This window comes from Conger conger, chromosome 9, assembly GCF_963514075.1.
Source record: "Conger conger chromosome 9, fConCon1.1, whole genome shotgun sequence".
In the NCBI taxonomy this organism is placed as follows: domain Eukaryota; kingdom Metazoa; phylum Chordata; class Actinopteri; order Anguilliformes; family Congridae; genus Conger; species Conger conger.
In genome coordinates this window covers 49,513,914-49,534,388 of record NC_083768.1, presented here as the reverse complement: position 1 = coordinate 49,534,388, position 20,475 = coordinate 49,513,914, and the positions used below count along the sequence as shown (strand labels likewise).

Sequence of the window (20,475 nt, the reverse complement as noted above, 5' to 3'; positions counted from 1 at the left end):
TGCCTGTCTTCTATTTCCAACAGTTTTGTGTTTCTTTTTTTCGACCATTGGCCTACATTTTTTCATTGCCTGGAAATGTTTGCACAGTAAAGTTTGCCAGCCAGGGGACTAGGTAACATTGATGGCTTGTTTGTTACATTTTTCACATTTATATGCCCGGTGCTGCTTAAAGGAGGAATATTGCCTGAAGTGGGATCCACAATGGACTGCGCCAACGCGGTGCAGCTGCACTTTCTGCAGCTGAGATGGAGCTCCTGTGTATTTGTCACGCGGCTGTATGCAGAGGACAAACGCTCGCAGTCCAAAACGGTGGTGTGTAACATTAGCGCGCAGGCTGTCTCTGCTGGCTCAGTGTTTTGTCTTCGGCTGAGCTGGGGCAGGGACTGGCCGGCGTGCTGTGTTCCTGAGATCTAGCCGGTATCTTCAGGAAATGAGAAATTCAGGCCATATCCTGCTCTGTTCGGCCCCGGCTGTTTGCATAGCGGCCAAGCGTGCCTGTGTGCCTGTGTGGACAGGCCCTTCCCCTAGTAAGGGCCGGCTTCTGGAAGCCACAGTCCCTGGCTCTGTGGACGGTTAATGCGGGGTGAAATCGGGTTATTCCAGTCTTTGTGCTGCGGCGGGTACACACCTGCTGGTAAAGGGGAGGGTGGCTCCCTCTCCTCCCGTTCCCTGCGTTCAGGGTGGCATTCGACCTTTCCGCAGAAAACAGAAGACCGGCTCGGCAGATGTATGATTCCAATTAGACATTCAGCTTAGTCGCTCATTTGTCCAAGACAAATAAACCAACTATAACCATCATTTTCCTCCATAAACAGCAGAATTACTGAGCCATCTGAGAAATTTAATATATTTGAGAATATATTGGAAATGGTATACACTTATGGCAAATGGGTTGCTGCTTTAAGGTATTGCAGTTTATTAAATATATTCATCATTGTTTTTTTCCAAAAAGTCATATTTACAATATATTGGTCATTTATACAGTACCTCGTCTTATATTCAGTTTCCTTTAAAGACAATATGCATGTACACTCAAGCTGTCCTAAAGGCTTTGTCGATGGGCCTTGCTGTCAGTCCTGACCGACCTGCTGTTAGTTTCCATTTGTTGTATTTTCATTCCCGGCGTTGCAGCTGCTGCCCTCCGTAACGTCCTCCCTCAGAGCGACTGCAGCCCCAGCCTTTCAGGGCCGGGATCTTCACTTTCCACCAGCGTTTCCACCCCGATGACGTGTCAGCGGTTGCCCTTTACGGCACGTCCCGCTCCTCCGACGCCTCCGTTTATTACTTCCTGTGGAAGCCGAGTGGAGCTGGAGCAGAAGTCACAACACAGATGAACATAATGTCGCTGCATCTAGTGTCCCTGTCCCTTTTCCCCCATTGAATTTAGCATTTCTTGGGTTACTTGCGCACCCGTGATAACCGCGTTTTGGATGTATGAAGTGCAGTTTCCGTTAGCCGTTTCCTTGTCCGTTGGCTCCTGCCATCAGATACTGCTCTGTGGGAAAAATAAACTGGCCTCCTGTCTCATTCCCTGAACAATAGGGCGTGTGAAGAGAATTGGGTACAAGCTGCTGTAATTGAATAAAGATTGGGCGTTGTGTGTAATAATTTTGCAACATATAAAAAAGTAAATGTTTTCCTACACTGGCACCAGAAAGGGAAGAGCCACCATTAAGCATGCTACTCTTGTGAGTCCTGTGTTCTTGTTTTTCTTAGACGCTAACTGGGCTTTCAGGCCACATGAACATTTTGTTGGGTTTTAACCAAAAAAAAAAAAAGTCTAAGTCACATCTCATTATAGTCAGTGGTGGTTTCCCTGCTGGCACTCTCCTACCTAAGCTCTCCTCGCCCACTGGTTGGCAGTTTCTGCCCTGCTAGTACCCAACGGCCAATTCGCCGGCCTGTCCCGAAATAGCTTTTCAGTTACACGATTCTGGTCAGGGCGCACACTGTGGAAACTGAGAATATCTAAGCAAATCGGCAACTTGGCTTGGAAACCGTTTAATTGCATCTGCTTTTCTGGAGTGGCTTGTCTTTGCACCTTGTTCTCATGACTCTGTTGTCATGGGAATAGCACCCTTAAAAAAAGTAATGATGCATTAGGTGGATGTCACATGTAGTGCTAAGTAGCTGTTGATGTTACCGTTGAATGAGTCAACTGTTCCGTCATTAACAGCACTTAATATATTTTGTCTCTTTTAAAGTACTGACTTCAAGCTGCGTTTCCACAAATGCACGGGCGCACCGATTCCCTTTTCCACTAACAGTGCTTTAAAAGTAAGAGTTGAGTAAGTGTGTCAAGGCCACTAGTACAATGGGGAAACTCCATTCAGAATATTTACTCAGTCTCCCGAGAGCACATTCTCGAGGGAGAGTCCTAGCGAAAACCACGCTAGTATTTCGGGAGATTATCTTACGTTCTTGGAAGACGGCTGCCGGCTGCGTGACCTTGAAGGAATTCCTCTGGATATGCTGTGAAAGAATGCAAGATGGCTTTTGCACAGACAGCACGAGGAGCGCGGGGCCGGCCGGCCGCCAGCGGGTCTGTCAGTGTGCGTCTGTCATAAGGGTCGCGGTCAGGCTGGCCGACTGCACGCACGCGTGCTGCTTCCGCGGTGCAAGCGAAACTGGACATATTTGGGTGGCCTTGTTTACTTTTGAGCTGTACAAGAGAGGACAGTTGGCCGCACGAAGATGGGAGTAATTTATGGGCCTCGGTAAGACCTGGATTGTTTCGGCTGACTCCATTTTGTGAAGGGAAACGATATGAGCAGGCCTCGAAGTGCTTGAACTTCCATACTACTGTGACTACAGCTGTAGTTATTTTGTGAAAAAAAAAAAAAAACTACACTATGTTTTCTGTAAATGTATTTATTTTTGCGTTGGTGAATGGTTTAGAAGCAGGATGCTTGGATTTCTTTAAATGTTTAAAAAAAGAAAAATAATAATATCCCTATTGTGCCAGTTTCACATCGATTTGGACATGCTGAAAGCCAAGCTTTTATTTACATTTGCCAGCTGTGAGGGTGTCCATTTTAGATATTGAATAGGACTGTAGTCGTTCGATGATTAAGCCCTGAACTGCAGAAGTATTTGGACAGTGAAAAAAGACTCTGCTTTCATTTGAGGCTATTTAAATATGTATTGCATGATCCTAGGAATTATAGTCCTCTCATTTTAGGGAAGCAAAATGTAATCTTAAATAAAGTAATCCTTTGCTGATCCTGTTTGAAGTCTGTGAACCATAGATGCTTGGTAGGTTCTGTGCTGATGTTTTGCCCAGCCTGTACTACCATCTCCAGTTCCTGTTTGTTTCCGGGGATTTTGCTTTCAGTCTGGTGGGTCTTATTGTGTTCCAGTCGAGTGATTGATTTGGCCAGTCGAGGAAAAAACTCATTTGTTGCTTTAGCAGTATATTTGTCCTGTTGCCAGGTGAAGTGCTGTCCAATGAGTTTTGAGCCATGTTGCTGGATCTGTGCAGATAAGGTCTTTCTGTACAACATAATTCATCCTGCTGCTGCCCTCAGCAGTCACATCATCGATGAAGACGAGTGAGCCAGCTCCAGTGGCAGCTATGCATGCCCAAGCCATAACACTGCTTCCACCATGTTTCACAGATAAGGAGGGTGCTTTTGGATCATGAGTAGATCCTTAAATTCTCATCACTTTCCTCTTTCCATCACTTTGGGACAGGTCACTACTCGTTTTATCTTCGACTTTGTTCCGGAAACCTGATATACCTTTTTTGCGCAATAACCATTCTTTTCTCGAGGCTTATCAGATGTTTGCATCTTGTTGTGATTTATGCAGTCTTCTCTTTATGGTTGTCTTTGACAGGTCTATGACTACTTCCTGGTGAGTGTTCTTGATCTGGTAGACAGTTGAAAATGGGTTTTTCTTCACAATTGAAAGCATTCTTTGGTCATCCACTACGGTCTACCAGGACATTTGCTATTGCCGAGGTCGCCAGTACGTTCTTGCTTCCTAACAATGTTTCAAACGGTTGATTTTGACACTCAATGTTTCACCAATGTCTGATCCATTTATGGCCTGCTACTGATGACACTTATTTGGGCCTGTGGACAATGGTAACAGACTCCAAATGCAAATTCCACATCTTCCCGTCACCAATCACCCGTCTAATTCCTACACAGATCACCTAATATAGATGCAAATACCCTCAAATTAAGGCAACAACCTGCACTTTAACCTCATATTCATTGTTCCATTTCAAATCCACTGTGCTAGAGTACAGAGCCAAAACAACAAAAATGGTGTCACTGTCCCAATACCTTTGCACTTGGCTGAATTTGTTTCTATTAAATGCGAACTTGACCATTCAATTAGTTGGTATATAATTTCTTGCAACAATAAGATAATTGGAGTATGTGCTTAGATTTCCACCCTAAATCCACACATCCGATTGTATTCATGTCTGTTTGTTCACTCTAGCTTCAACAATGGACGGTAATGTTTATTATTTTCTCAGAATGTAACGGTTACACTGCTGATGAATTATAATCTGCTGATGCCATGGTTACAGAATTCAGGAGAATGCTTAATATTTCTCCATGATGAAATCCAGGCTAATGAACGAGCCGGCCCACTTCAGCGCAGCCTGTCTGCTAACTACCACATCCATAGAATTAATCTGTCATTTATATACATCTTTATATTGAATAAGACTGTATTATATCAAAGCAGTCTGGTTTTGGTATTCAGGGAATTTTATTGACTTGCATACTAGGACTAGTGTGGCCAAGTAATTACAAGATCTGCTATTTTGAGTAAATCCTGGCAGCAATCCGTTTTTGAAGGTTGAAGATCAGCATGTGACGCCAGGGGTTTAAAATGTATGATAATGGCGATAGCTATTTTGATTATGATTCATTATTTTGCTAAATTGGTGGTTAATTATAGTCAGTCGTGTCTTCTACATCACCTCTGACGATGCCTTGCAGCTGTCTGCCTTCTGCACAAGTGGCCATTTTGGCTCCAGTCTTTTTGAAAGGGAAGGCCAGCCCTCCTCAGTTCAGTACTGTCGGATGCTCTTGTGCCAGAAAATGAGTTTTGAGCTGCAGTGGATGGAGAGCACTGACACGCCGATGGAGGGTCAGGCCTCGAGGTTGCGTGCTGCCTGCTGGTCTGGGAGTTTGAGACTGACTGTTAGCCTGGGCCTCGGCAGGGGAGAAGGGCACACCTGCTGCGCCACGGAAAGGCACAGCCCAGCTGGCTCTTCCATTTGATGTCCTCACAAACCCCCCTTGCAGTGTGTCCTTTCCTGTGCGAATTAGCAATGTGACAAATCATCCGTTTTTGTACATGTTTACCATCCTGTTTCGTAAACGGTTAACCGTGTAACCGATACTGCTTATGACCGATAAAGTCTGTGTCTTATTTATGGAGGAAACAAATGGAGTACTGGCAAAAATGGGATTGCATTTTCAGCTTCATTTTGGGCTTTAAATATTTCCACTGCAATATGTAGGCAAGCTAGCTCTGGCCAACATTAGATTTATAGAACACAACAACAAAAAATGTTGGATAGTGCTTGCACTATTAAGTAGACTATAAGTAGAAAAATATTTAATATTTAATTTAATTAACAGTGGTTACACGCAATTATAGCCTTTATGTGACTTTTCAACTTACCTACTTGGTAACATTGTGTGCAACATTTGTCCAATTATGTATTGCTCTATTTTATGGCATGGAAAGCTATGTTCAGTTTGCTGGTTCAGTTTAAATTTGAATAAACACTGTGAGTCCTGTGTGAACCTTAAGAAACGGTACACAGTAAGCCAAAAGTGAACCATAGCTACATGTATAAAATGCAAATAAATGCTGTTATAGCTATAATAGTGCGGCATTTAATCCCTTGTGGTATTTGCATTCTTAACCCCTTGAAATAGCTAAATAAACTAGCTTGCTAGTTTAGAATATAAACAATTGTCCGACCAATTTGTATGTTTTGTCAATGTTGGTGAAAGCACATTTATTTTAAACTGAGCTTACCATTTCAGCTTAAAAAAAAAAAACAACAAAAAAAACCAAGAAGAATCGTTTATCGGTTAGTAATGTTTTGTACGTTTTGTTTTTCAGTTTTGGTTTAACCGTTTAGACGTTCAACCGTACACACCCCTAGTGTGAATATAGACCTGTGGGGGTGGGGTCTGCTAAAAGGTGATCCCTTTTAGCTTGCGAACTGTATTTATTTTTAGGTTTATGGTGTGTTGCATAACTTCCCTCCATAGGAATGTTTGTGTTTATTTTGCAGACATTTATCACTTCTCTCTTTGGAGGACTGTGCCTCTGCCCTGTTTGGCTCTTCCCATTGTCTGTTTGAGGACTATAGCTAAACTGTAAATATCATATATACACTCAGTGAGCGCTTTATTAGGTATTTTTTAGACTTATTTTTTACAATTATTGGTCTTCTGCTGCTGTAACCTATCCACCTTGACCTGTTGTATCCAGAGATTATCTCCTGCATACCACTGTTATGTGTGGTTATTTGCTTTGCTGTCACCTTCCTGTCAGTTTTCACCTGTCTGGCCTTTCTCCACTGACCTATCTTATGAACCAGGCGTTTTGCCCACAGAACTGCTGCTCACTGGATTTTCAATGGACATGATTGGCTGATTAAATATTTAAAAACATGCTGGTGTACAGGTCTACCTAATAAAGTTGTCTGTGCGTGTATGTTTGAGTAATTGCATTTGTACATCAACGTTAATGAACAGCCATTAACGAGGGGCTGTCCTCACAACTGAGTAAGCCACAGCCATGCCAGCCGACCGAATAGAGACTGTTGCACTGCTGCCTCTCTGTACTCTGCTATATGTAGGCCATAAGCCTCCGGTTTCACCCTCTGGCTGCAGCATTGCTGCGCTGTTGGGTCAGCGGGCTGGAGGACAGACTGCTGCTATGCGCTTTTCAGATGGCACGCGTCTCCGACAAGGTCTCACACTCTCCCTGCGGTTTCTTCCAACAGGTTGCGGGAGGTCTCGGAAAAGCTCAACAAGTACAACTACAACAGGTGAGGCGTGCGCTCGCTCTTCTGCCCTGCTCGGCTTTGGGCTGTCAGCTTCATACACACACACACCTGGGTATTTCTGGATTTCTACGGCATTTTTCACTAATTAATCAGGTCCGGTTTAGGAGTAAAACCCATTTCTTACAGACAGTCCTCCACATAAGATTTTGGGCCATAGTGCTCTGCTGTATAACACAAAAAGGTTCACACAGGTATACTAAAGCAGATCTGATTCCCAGTCCCATATAGAAATGTCTTGATGCATAATACCATACTTCGTTCAGTAGGTAGTCTTGGTTCACAGACATGGAAAATGGGCTGTATTATATTTGCTGGCTATCTTGTGTTATTAGCTATACCAAGCAAGCAAGCTGCATGTTTATTTTACTAAATTGAGTGTCATTATCATTTAATATCCATATTTTCTATTTAACCAGGAAATTCTGCTATTATCCAAAACAATGTTTAGAGGCTTTGATCAGCTTGGTTTGACAGTATATTCCTGATTTAGAGAGGGTTTTTTGTACAATGTAGCGAAGACTAAAATTCTGAATCTAAATAATTACTTTGCCACCTTGATGCTCCCTGTTGTTGGTTGAGAAATAATTAAGATGCTAATGAGCTGTCATCCGATAATTATCCAAAAAGTGTTTGTTAGCATTTGTGTCTTGGGGCATTCATTGTCATTAAGGACTGTGTTGACATGCACAGTATTCTGGATAACGGTCTTCGTCCTGGTTACAGTCATGTTCTGAGAGCCGTTTACATGCACCATCAAATATGATTGCTGTTGATACTCCTGCATAAATGGTCTTCAGAGTGTACCCAATGAGCCCTGCAAAGGACATTTATTGCATTTTCTGTTTACTCAGTTTGTGAGAGAAGCTTATCCTCCCACACACAACGTATGTACACACACAAACTAGTTTATTGTTAACATTCCTCACTATTATCAAAAAAACCCTTTACAGATGTTGCAGTGGCAGGAATTTCTTCAGTCCGAAAAAAAAACATAACTTTCATAACTCAGAGTCAAAAATGGGTCTCGCAGTCCCTCTGAAAATGTGAGCTTTTCTGGTTCACCGCAACAAGCAGTTATGACCCAGGACAAAATTAGATTGTGCAGAAGTATGATCTATATAAGTATATTTGGATAATCATATTTCTGGGACATGGGTGTATGCCAGATAAGGTGTTTATAGCCTCAGTATTTCATTTAATAAAGGAATATCCCACACATATCTCTTTGCGGGTCACTCTTAACAGAGCAACTGGCTTTCAATGGTGGCTCATTGGGATATGGAAATAAGGTGTTTCCATAACTCACAGGTGGAATATTTGCAATATATTCAGATTTAGCTTTGGAATATTAGTGTGCATGTCAACAGATGAAAATGTATCTTCTTTTTTTCCCCTCCAGTCACCCCCCTCTCAACGTATTGGAACAGGCCACTATTAAACAATGTGTGGTGGGACCAAACCATGCTGCTTTTCTCCTGGAGGTAATCTGAGTTTTCATTACTTTGCAGTTGTCCTTGACCCGAGATGCGTTACAGCTCTGAAATCTATGAAAAGAGTAGGCCCCACACCAGAGAGACCTGCTTGATTTTCCAAGCCTCCAATTTCAAGTTGACTAAGTATATAAAATGAGCAGAAGATAGTGGAGTAAGGTTCCAGATTGAAAAGCTCTAACAGGAGAGAATAGGGTTCTGCGTTGAAGTGAAATCGCACCACAGATTCACTGATCCATCGCATTCTATCAGGAAAAACCCAAGTCGAATTTATGCGTGCAGTCCCTACTAGTGATGAGAAGAATTGGATGTCGCAGAATTGCTTATGGACTCCTGTCCTCTGCTCTCTGTGGGATAAAGGGCATTTAGCGTGAGCCTGTCCTCGGTGTGAGATGCTGTGTTTTTTCTGTTCCAGGATGGTCGCGCTTGCAGGATCGGATTTGCCGTCCAGCCCGATAGACTGGAGCTGGGGAAGCCAGATGGCGGTGACGGGTGAGAGACTGACTTTCTGCACTTAAGCACATACCGCAGGCGCCCGATGGCACGCAGCGCACCCGTGAGCCTCTCTGATCCTGCCGTTAGCGCGCAGCGTCGACGCCGGCCGTATGTGTGCTTCACGCGCCGCCTGCTCGCCCGCCCTCGTGCTGGCGAAGGTGTTTCACATTATTTCGCCCGTGTCGTTTCTGGGTGTTTTACGCTCCAGAAACACTTTCAGGGAGTTTTGAGAGTACCTGCTGGACTTTCTCACTTCATCTGTTTCTAACAACGTGGAATTCATTGTTTATTTTTTGTTTCATTTTAAAAAGAAATTTGCTAGAAGTGCTAGGCATTTACATGAGAGTTGATTAATTGTCCTAGCTGCCATGGTCTTCTAGCCAAGATTATGCCATTATTTTGGTTTCGGCTTTTGTTTGGCGAGTCGTTCATGTGGAATAATTGTGTCCTTGGTAATGCAACTCCCATGCCAAATATTTAATTGAGATTCATACAGATTTGGCCCCTCCCACCTTCCGTACAACAAATATTGGAAAAATTTGGCTTTGTAAGCCAGTAAGTAAATATTTGACATGACCCTATTAGCAGGCTGTATAGAAGCCCTTTATCGCTGGCACTGAAACCAAACGCATCGTGCTGATTTTCTTGTAAGGTGACATTACAGCATATTAAATGCATGCAAGTGTATGCAAGACAATGTGGCATTAAAGCGTGTTCCAGTTTCATAAGTAGGGGGCCGGTGCGTATGCGGTGTTAAAGTCAGCCATGTTGAAGTGGAGATTACTTTTATGAATCCTTTAAAGGCGCATCATAAGACTCCCATTTAAAATGTATTGTTCAAGGCAAATGCATGTCTTCGGTATTATTGTGAAAATATGGTATTACGTTTTGAAAATACCTAGTTTTCCGTTGTATGTATTTGGTTTATTAGACTGCAGCAGTAATGTGGGAACATTATTGGTTAATTTACTTTTTGCATTCATGTTAGTACAGTAGATGATTTATACCATCTATAGATCTTAGCACAGTCACATGGAAACACTAAAACTAGCCAACTGAATGGTATGTTGCAAGCAGTCTTTGTGTTCAATATTGATCGCTCCTGGCCGAGGCATATACATATTGATCATAGCACCCTCATTGTGCTGCTGGAACTGAACTAGGCTTCTAGTTAGCGTAGCAGAGCATTCAGGCCGACAATGGAAATGTTGGCCTACAAATCACAGCTGGTAACTGCCTCTGCTTCCTGTATCGTAAGAGCCTTCATTTCTGTCAGTTAGCCATAGCCACAGCTTGCATTAGCGCACGTCTCGTTACCACTGGTCCCAGGAGAGACTGACCACTGGTCCCGTCTGAAAACTGACCGTCGTGTAATGTCTCCTAAAATAGTGGGAACTGGTCAACTCTTCTGCAGTTTACTTCTGTCGCCGGCCCTGATTAAAGGCACCAGGGCTTCGGAGGGTAAATGGCGGTTTGAGATGCTGAACGCTCTGAAGAGACGGCGGTATTTTGAGGAGACTAGCCTTGAGTGGCTGTAGACCGCGGCTTCTCAAATGCCACCCTGACAGTCAGAACGCGGTCGGAGCGCGCGCTAAATTTTTAATGACTTCATTCTGCGCTTGTGTGTGTGTAATAAAGTAACGGTATAAACTACAGCACGTTTTAGAGAGCCCGAGTGCCTAGTCTCTTGTACTGCGAGCGTGATTGAATGTGCCTCTCGGAGCGAGTAACTCGGTTTGGCTCATTTTGAACCGCGGAGAACACTGCTCTGCCATATTAATTAAATGAGAGCGCCAAGCAGCCGGGAAGTTGGCTAGCCCCGCAGAAAGAGGTCAAGCTTGACCTGCAGATTTTTACCGCTTTCTCGTTTATTAAAAAGCCAGCAGTTATTTTAACAGTTAAAATCCAGCAGTTATTTTAAATGACTTCTGTTTAAATAGTAGGCTTTGAAATGGAAAATGGAAATATTTGTCCTAGAGACCTAATGAAGCTTCACCTTCATGAATAAGTCATGTTCATTTTAGATATTTAGTTGGTTTGCGGGGAAATTAAATTGGATTCCGCGTTTCCAACTTTGCATTTTGGTTATCGAGAATTTTTTTGTCAACCCCCAAATTAAATTTGGAAGAAAGATGCATTCTTCAGTCCCATTTCGGCATAATAAACGCCTGTGTTGTCTGGCATTTCCTCAAAAACTTGCTAGTTTCCCTGTCTTAACAGAATCATTTTTTGACGATATATACTTTTCAATGACCAAATTTTTTTTGTATTCAACACTTGAGCTTCCATAGATTTTTAAAAAGTCACTGTCGCAGCTCAGCTCCTTTACATATGCATTAAACAGAGTCTACATATAATTGTGTTTTTGGGAAGACTGAAATTGCAGCTGAAGAGGCTGCTTATCCCAATCCCAAGGGTGTTGCCTAAAGCTAGTCTCCACCCCCCTCCCTCCTCCCCTCCCCCAGTGACTAAAAAGCCAAAGGGCTTTAAGACCTGGAAACCTCCAGGTTGTTCTCAATCATCTAATCGGGATACTGTAGGTTTGTAACTGATTTCCCATCTTTTTGCTTTCAGTTCAAAGTTGAGCAGTGGTTCAGGGACAGGAAGAACATCCAGGCCAGGCAGGACTAATGATCCGCCCTGGTTCCTCTCTGGTTCTGACACACTGGGCAGACTGGCAGGCAACCCCCTTGGGTAAGTTTTGGCAGGGTCAATGTCTGTGGATGCAGACAATGAAGTTTAATGGTCACCGCCTAAAGTACCACCAATCCAGATTTTACCTCAAAGCTCCTTTTTACTCAAGGGGAATTTTGACTCTTATTTTGAAATAATTCTTTAGGATGACACGACTAAGATGGCGTTTATTGTTAGAATATGAGCTAATCAGGAGAGTCCCCTGGTGTTCATGTATGAGGCTGTTTGCTGTTTGATGGGATCAGTGAAGCTTTGGGGTATTGAAGGAATTGTACACTTGCTGTAAAAAATCGCTGTAAAATATGTTTGCTTTGTTGGTTCAGATAAAACAACATTTGTCCTGTCCTACTTTTATTGTTTTTGTTTGTAATGGGCAAGCTCGATCCCATAACAGTTCCACTGACTGCACAGCTGGCTAAAATTGTATTTGTAGAAGCTATCTTGCTGTGTGTGTGTGTGTGTGTGTGTGTGTGTGTGTGTGTGTGTGTGTGTGTGTGTGTGTGTGTGTGTGTGTGTGTGTGTGTGTGTGTGTGTGTGTGTGTGTGTGTGTGTGTGTGTGTGTGTATATATATACATACATATGTATATATATATATAAATATATATAAATAATGAACATTTTATCATGAGTGTAAGCAGTTTGAAAGTTAACATTTAGTTTTCTGTTATTTATTTTTATTTTTTTTGAAAACATGTAGTAATGTAAATGTAAATATGTACATGTGCCAGGTTACATTTTTCCTTTGAAACACTGAAAGGTCAAGGGACACACTTATGTAAAGGAAGGGTTTTTTCCCCTGACCCGCTGGTGCAGCATTCCTTCCTACACACTGCAGCAGATTAATTACCGTTAACTTCCTCCTTCAGAACTCCTTCCTTGGGGGATTTCTTCAAGAGTTTTAACATTTTCAAGGGTCAAGATATTAACCTTAGGCTGGCCAGGCCTAGCTTCAGACTTAAGCACTTTTCTTTATTCATCTACACATTACACATTTATCTCGACTTAATGAACGTAGCCGTGCTTTTGTTGGTGGTTTGGCGACCCTCTGACCCTTGGGCACAAAGCCCCTCCCAGCTCATGGTTGTCTGTGCCCTGAACAGCCCACAGCCAGATGGCCATTGTTCAGATATGCGTTCAAGACGGCGAATGTTTACGGTGAACTGCAGTGCACTTCACAAGTATTTGGGCAGTGGTACAATTTCTGTTCTTTTGGCTCTGTGCTCCAGAATATTGGATTTGAAATGGAACAATGGAAATGAGGTTAAAGTGCAGATTGTCACCTTTAATTTCAGGGTATTTACATCCATATCGGGTGATCCCTGTAGGAATTACATCCCTTTTTATGCATAGCCCCCCATTTTAGGGGACTGAAAATGATTGGACAGTTGGCTTTTTAGCCGTTTCTAATTACATTACATTACATTACATTATTGGCATTTGGCAGACGCTCTTATCCAGAGCGACGTACAGTTGATTAGACTCAGCAGGAGACAATCCTCCCCTGGAGCAATGCAGGGTTAAGGGCCTTGCTCAAGGGCCCAGCGGCTGTGCGGATCTTATTGTGGCCTTGCGTGTCCCAGGCCTTTACCTTAACCACTACGCTACAGGCCGCCCTACGTATATGTATAATTAAAAAAAGGGATGTAATTTATGTAAATACCCTCAAATTAAAGGTCACAGTCTGCACTTTAACCTCATTTTAACCTTGTTTCAAATCTAAAAGACCCGGAATTGTACCGCTGTCCAAATACATATGGACTGCACTGTATGTTTGCAGCAAACAGTAACTGTTGAATGATTTTAACTGAACATTCCATTTAGTTTGCCACCAACGCCTTTTTAATGCAAATGAATGCGCCTTAGTCTAAAAGTGCCAGCTACCAGATTCATTGCCTACCTGTGATTTAGGTAATAACAAATATTGCATTGATTAAAGTGTATTATAACAGCCAAAGAATTGTCAACTTATTTTTCCCCACCAACAGCCATTTTTGTTCCCCGCACACTTACCAACTCAAACGTTTGTGGTGAACAGAAAAGTTAGTCACTGTTAGCGTTACCCATCTTGAACGGCTGTCCTGTTAGAGCGCCCAGCTATCCTGCCTGACCCCGGGGCTTGTTCTGTTCCAGGAGCCGCTGGAGTTCGGGGGTCAACGGCGGAGCGGCGGGCGGAGGCGGGGGTGGAGGCAGCGGTGGAGGGAGTGGAGGAGGAGGAGGTGGCGGTGGAGGGGGGGGTGGAGGAGGAGGGGGGGGAGGTGGAGGAGGAGGAGGCGGCGGGGGCAGCGGAGGTGGAGGCTCCTCCGGCAGGTCGTCGGCCGCGGCGCGGGACTCCAGGAGGCAGACGAGGGTGATCCGCACCGGGAGGGAGCGCGGCTCGGGGCTCCTCGGGAGCCAGCCCCAGCCTGTCATCCCCGCCTCCGTCATCCCCGAGGAGCTGATCTCTCAGGTCAGCGCACCCACGCGCCCCTCGCGTACACGTGAGACCTGCCCACAACATGCAGGCCATGTCCTCTCAATGCCCAGGAACCTCCCCTCAACATTCAGGCAACGTCCTCTCAATGCCCAGGAACCTCTCCACAACATTTTGGCAACGTCCTCTCAATACCCAGGAACCTCTCCACAACATTTAGGCAACGTCCTCTCAATACCCAGGAACCTCTCCACAACATTTAGGCAACGTCCTCTCAATACCCAGGAACCTCTCCACAACATTTAGGCAGTGTACTCTCAATAACCAGGAACGTCCCCACAACACCTGTACAGCCCCTATACATTGAGGTCCAAAAGTATTTAGACAGCGAGACATTTTTTGTTGTTTTGTCAATTTTTCCATCCAGATTGCATGAACCCTGTAAGAATTACAGCCCTTTTGATACATAGTCCCTTCAATTTTAGGGGACCAAAATTACTTGGATGAATGAAAACAAACTGAAGTGTTTAATCATATTCAGTTTTTCATGACTGCGTGTAGCATAGTGGTTAAGGTACATGAGTGGGACAGGCAAGGTTGGTGGTTCGAATCCCAGTGTAGCCACAATAAGATCTGCACAGCCGTTGGGCCCTTGAGCAAGGCCTTTAACCCGGCATTGCTCCAGGGGAGGATTGTCTCCTGCTTAGTCTAATCAACCGTATGTCGCTCTGGATAAGAGCGTCTGCCAAATGGCAATAATATGATGTAATGCCTGAAGTCTACGATCCATAGACATCACCAGATGCAGAGTATGATGATGATCATTGGTGATGATCTGCCTGACCTGCACTGCAGCTCTTGCTTGTTTTGGGTCTATTTGCCTTCAGCCTGGTCTTGAGCAAGTGAAATACATACTGAATTGGATTGAGGTCAGGTGATTGACTTGGCCAGTCAAGAACATTCCACTTTTTGGCCCGATCATTGTCCTGCTGCATGAATAATCAGTCCAAACCTCCAATCAGTGTTGATACATAAACGTTCCACACAGCCCACAGCCAACGTCCACCCAGAACAGGCAGCTTAAGGCAGCGTTTTCTTCACAGCGCTTATCACTCGTACATTATCGCGCTCCACATTCCACGCTGGTCAGTAAGGCCCGTCACGTGGCAGGGATAGGTGAAGAGGCGCCTGGGGGTTGCTGTGATTGTTGACTCAGCTTCTGCTCTCTCTCTCTCTCCAGGCCCAGGTGGTTCTTCAGGGCAAGTCCCGGAGCGTCATCATCCGTGAGCTCCAGCGCACAAACCTGGATGTGAACCTGGCCGTCAACAACCTGCTGAGCAGGGACGACGAGGACGGAGATGACGGGGACGACACGGCCAGCGAGTCTTACTTACCCGGAGGTAAGTCTGGCTAGCTCGGCCTACTGAGTAGTGCATTATTCCAGTTCTGCTCATCGTTTTCTTTTGAAACCTTCCGAGAGTAGGTTTTTGGAACGTTTTTGCAAAATGCAGTGCAATGTTGTAGAATTCAACTGCTTTCAGTTACCAGTCGTGATTGCTACCTCAGCATGAAATTGGTAGCTAAGTTTCCGTCCGAACGTTTCGCAAGTGTTAAGCCAATTTCCAAAAAGTCGGCAAAATAAAATGTGATGTCCGTTTCCAAGAACTACTATTTTGCAAATGTTCTGAAGAGGGGGGCCAGCATCCCCTTTTTGGGCTGGAGTGGAAGCATGTGACGTAGGTCCCTGTCCACGTCATAATTTATTTGAAAAGTCTGATTCCATCGGTTTCCATGACCCTTTTTCACATCTTCTCTCTATCGATATGTGTGAAAGGTTCGCAATATTTTGGTGTTCTTTGCGAATTTCAGATGTTTCTGCGGTTTTTTTATTGTGCAAATAAAAATTTTGAATAAAAACGGTTGGATGGAAATGCCATTAGTGTTCTAGAACTCGATTCAATTGGCAGTTGTGATTCTGATGTTGGTGGGCCACGCGTGTGACCGGGTTTTCATGTGCCCCATTCAGAGGACCTGATGTCCCTGCTGGACGCCGACATCCACTCGGCCCACCCCAGCGTCATCATCGATGCGGACGCCATGTTCTCCGAAGACATCAGCTACTTCGGATACCCTTCGTTCCGGCGTTCTTCGCTATCCCGGCTTGGATCCTCACGAGGTAACTCCCCGTAACACTGTGCTCGGATTAGAACACCGTGTCCGGGCGATTGAGTCGATTACAGCGTCTTTGGCTGTGTTGTTGGCATAATGGTCTGTTCGAAGAACAAGGAAACCTTTTTAGTGAGTTATTTATTTCAAGGCTTCAGTATAACAAGGCATGCCAGTGGACTTCCTTAATGCGCTAAATGTTGCAGTCCTGCTTTCTGCATATTTGAACAGAAATGAGTATAACTATGTGGTGGATATTTTTTTTTAATGAATGCTTTAGCTTGTATTAAAATGCAAGGACAGGGAACAGACTGCAGTGAGCCCTCTGAGAAAGCCCCGCCCCTCCCTGCCGCATCACATCCCTCACCTCCCTGCCACACCCGCTCCTAAAATGGTGGCTCATTCCCAGAACGTTATTTATCAGACTGTCAGCCTCACCCCCTCAGTCTCTGCATGCCTTAAGGCCTGTCCAGACCAAGAACAATAACTAAAACCATAACTATGAATGTATAGTTTCATCATTCATCAATCATTCTAACTCAAGTGGGAGTCCACACCACAACAATGTAGAGACAACGACAGTGACAAACAATATTCAGAGTGATTGTTTCCAGCTGCATGAATGATTAAAGCACTGACAGCCAATCAGAATTGCTTTGTGCCACTACAGAACAGAAAGTTACTGTTCATCAGTGTGGATGCTCACATCGTTATGGTTATAGTTACCGTTTATAGTTGTGGCCTTTAGTCTTCACCTCAGTTGTGGTTCACATGGAAGTTCAGCTACAACTTTTTATTTGATTTTGAATTTGAATTTGAATTCCTCTGCTGAGATTTATATATTTTTTTTTCTATTCTTGCAAAGGGTCTTTCCCAGAGAGTGGCTTACTTTTATCCCACTGGTGTGACCCCATTGCATACCAGTTCTCCTTCTTCCCCTAGAGCGCGACTCGGAGCTGTTGCGTGAGCGTGAGTCTGTGTTGAGGTTGCGTGAGCGCCGCTGGCTCGACGGGGCCTCTTTTGACACGGAGCGCGGCTCCACCAGCAGGGACGGAGAGCCCGGCCTGGACCGCAAGAGCCCGCCCACGCAGAGCCCCGTCTCCCTGGCCGAGGACCTCCAGTGGTGGCCAGACAAGGTTTGCCCCGCCCCGCCCCGCCTTGCCATTCTCCGCCTTCACCCGCCGTGAGAAAACGCCCCGCCCTCGGTGTGAACGCGCAGGCTAAGGGATGCGAGAGGGCCGTCCTTGAAAGTTTGCGCATGCCGTGATCAATCTTAATTTCCGCCCAGGCGATAAGTATTTGATAAATAAAGTGTTTAGTTTCAGAAAAAGCGGACAGAGACAAGGCGACCTCAAACTGAATGGTAGTGTATCTTAGTACTGTTTTACTTTGAAAGTAAAAAGGGAAAAATCCTTAGCAGTATGTATATTATGATTGAGTCAGTGATGTTAGCTAGCATATGTAGCTAGTTTTATGCCCTCATTAGCTTCTGCTTTGTATTTTTAGCTAGATAGCTCTCAATCCGTTATATTTGATTGAGTATTTCGATTTCCATTTCTTCTTTGCTGTCAGCTCTGAAAACACAATGACTCCTGGGAAACGGAAGTGTGCTCGATTTTGGTCTTCCTTAGTACGACGAGGACTTCCGGTGAATTCGATGTGTACTTACCGGTTTCGTACTTGAGTTTGGGATGCACTTGATCACTTGATTTACTAAACCAGTCCACAATGTTCAATTTGAGACGCGGCCGCTGTTTGATAAGTGCCTGGAATGTCCTGTCGGTTGTTTTCGCCGAGTTGGCTAATGAGAAACTCATTCGGGGAGTTTCTCGTCAGCCTGTTTTAAAAGAAAGCCTTTTCAGCCCACGCCCGCACAGGCGATATGCCACACTTCATATTCAGCAGCATCGCTCAATATGTACCAACCTCAGCGTTCATCCATCTCGCAAAACAGCCTGCTCTAAACGGAGAGTAATAAATGAGACCCTCCAGCCCGCACCTCATGTTAGCAGTCATTTCCGAAGGCTTTCTGGATGCGTTGCATGCGACTTCGGCTCAGAGAAACGGGGTATCTGGAGGAAGAAGGGAAGACAGAGAGAGAGAGAGCGCAATGGAGGGGGGGAGGAGAGAAAGGGGGGGAGGTAAAGCGATCGCACCGAGCTCCGTTTCCGCCGCGTTTCCAGGGCTGCGGGCGACAGCTGCCAGGCACGGCTGCCAAGGCCGGGGCAGTTTCCTCTCCCCTCCGGAGACCCTGGCCGCTATTTCTGTCCGCCCGCCGCACAAGGCCGCCTTGTTGTCCGAGCGAATTATCGCAACGAGCCGCGGTTCTCCGGCCAGCCGGGATTGCGCTGATTCGATTACGGGCGGCCTGCGCGCTGGCTCTGCTTCAGAGGGAATCGTATCGTCTGCAGGTGTCCAAATTCAGCGTCCCGTGTGCTCGCCGGGGTAGCCTGAGGACAAGCCCGTCTCTGGACGGGCCTGAGGTTGGGCATATCTAATGCACAGGATAATCAACCAATACAAGAGGAAAAGTATTGTACACATATTAAATGACTGGCTCCCCCTCTATAGAAGGGGTTTGTTCTTCTTTCTTGCGGTTTTTGTATTGAATTTCTTTTTATTGTTGTTCTGTAGGATGGCACTAAGTTTGTGAGCATTGGGGCGCTGTACTCTGAGCTGGTGGCTGTCAGTACCAAAGGAGAGCTTTACCAATGGAAATGGAGTGAACCAGAACCCTACAGAAACACACAGGTAACAGTCCTCTGAGTGCCTGAACGCACTGCTTTAATACTGCCCATATAGACCGCAAACTGTAGTATAATTGACTAGTTGATGCTAGCACGTCTTGATGCACTGTTACTGGCCTAATAATAGGAACTGTCCTTTTCTATACTCACTCCGACTCATGGAATACACAAAGCCCTGGAAATTAATGTACAACGTATTGACAGATCCTGTAGCCCTGTAGCCTGAGCAGTGGTGTTTTTAACACGAGGCCTCTCCCCCCCCTCCTCATCCTGCAGAACCCTTCTGTCCACCACCCACGGGCTTCCGTTCTGGGCTTGACCAATGAGAAGATCACCCTCCTGTCTGCCAACTGTATCCGAGCCACTGTCGCCACGGAGAGCAACAAGGTTTGAGCGTGGCTCCGCCCCCTTCAGACCCAAAGGGTTGTATTCTGGAAAAAAAGTTTCTATATACATTTGAGCTACTTATTCAATTGGACCTCTGTCCTCTTAATTTCAGCAGAATTCTTCAGAATAAATTAAAAATATATAATATTAATATTTATAGAATTCTAAAATGTTTTGCGTGATGATTGAGTCATGATGATTGAGTAATGTAAGTTGTCTGCACTGCTAAGTGACTGGCTAGCCTTTCCTTTGGCTGTCTACTCTCACACCGGTGCGAGAGCAACCTCAGTTAGCAGAAGGGCTGTGCTAGACAACTGCTCCTCCCCTTTCCATGGCTGAGAACACCTTGCACAGGGTTACGCATTAGACAATCCATTACAGATGGACAGTGAGAGATTAAAGGCATGCATTCGTTTGCGATAAAATTGATATGGATATGGATAATAATAATATGGATAATATTAACTATTGGAATCTCAGGTGTGTTTTCTGGGCACGCTCTCTGGGTGTTCTGGTTGGGTATCTTGCGTTATTTGAATATTTTCTTTTCGGATATTCGAATAACCTAAAGCGGGAAATAAAATGTGACTAACTTTTTAGATAGATCTAACTTTCAAGACATTAGCTGGCTGATTAGCAAGAAAATGTTTTGTTGTGTTGCTTGTTACTAACTAGTTAGACGATCATTAGACAGCCTAGCTAGGAAGTTGACCAACATGTTTTTAGAACTAAATCGCCTCAAAACTGAGCATAATTAATCTGGATATGACATATAACGTTATTACATATTACATCGTCAGCCGATCCTGCTACCCCGGGATTTCTTTGTGCCACTAAATTCATAAATTCATGCCGTGATTCTCTGCGCAATAAACCTATTTTATATGGATAAACATATATAAACCGAATGTTTTGGCTCACACTTTACAGTAAGGTTCTATGAATTGGCATTAACTAATGTATTTAACTACTATTGAGAAGTTAGTCTGTACAGCTCTGTTAATGTGTTTGGACATCATGAACGACAT

The 20,475-nt window shown here is 44.6% G+C and overlaps 1 protein-coding gene and 1 non-coding gene across 6 annotated transcripts in view; both read left to right on the top strand.

The window, feature by feature from the left end:
* Nucleotides 1–20,475, top strand: part of LOC133136505 (E3 ubiquitin-protein ligase UBR5) — a 49,429-nt gene that overhangs the window by 2,616 nt on the left and 26,338 nt on the right. For all 5 annotated transcript variants that reach the window (XM_061254059.1, XM_061254058.1, XM_061254057.1 and 2 more), the window contains exons 2-11: nucleotides 6,995–7,039; nucleotides 8,457–8,538; nucleotides 8,963–9,039; nucleotides 11,617–11,736; nucleotides 13,868–14,183; nucleotides 15,388–15,547; nucleotides 16,174–16,323; nucleotides 17,238–17,449; nucleotides 18,948–19,064; nucleotides 19,337–19,447. In XM_061254059.1, coding sequence (XP_061110043.1) covers nucleotides 6,995–7,039; nucleotides 8,457–8,538; nucleotides 8,963–9,039; nucleotides 11,617–11,736; nucleotides 13,868–14,183; nucleotides 15,388–15,547; nucleotides 16,174–16,323; nucleotides 17,238–17,449; nucleotides 18,948–19,064; nucleotides 19,337–19,447 — 1,390 coding nt within the window. The remainder of the gene's footprint in view (nucleotides 1–6,994; nucleotides 7,040–8,456; nucleotides 8,539–8,962; nucleotides 9,040–11,616; nucleotides 11,737–13,867; nucleotides 14,184–15,387; nucleotides 15,548–16,173; nucleotides 16,324–17,237; nucleotides 17,450–18,947; nucleotides 19,065–19,336; nucleotides 19,448–20,475) is intronic.
* LOC133138054 (small nucleolar RNA SNORA35) lies at nucleotides 19,665–19,794 on the top strand. Its single transcript, XR_009709672.1, has one exon. It is a non-coding gene; the product is annotated as a small nucleolar RNA SNORA35 (small nucleolar RNA).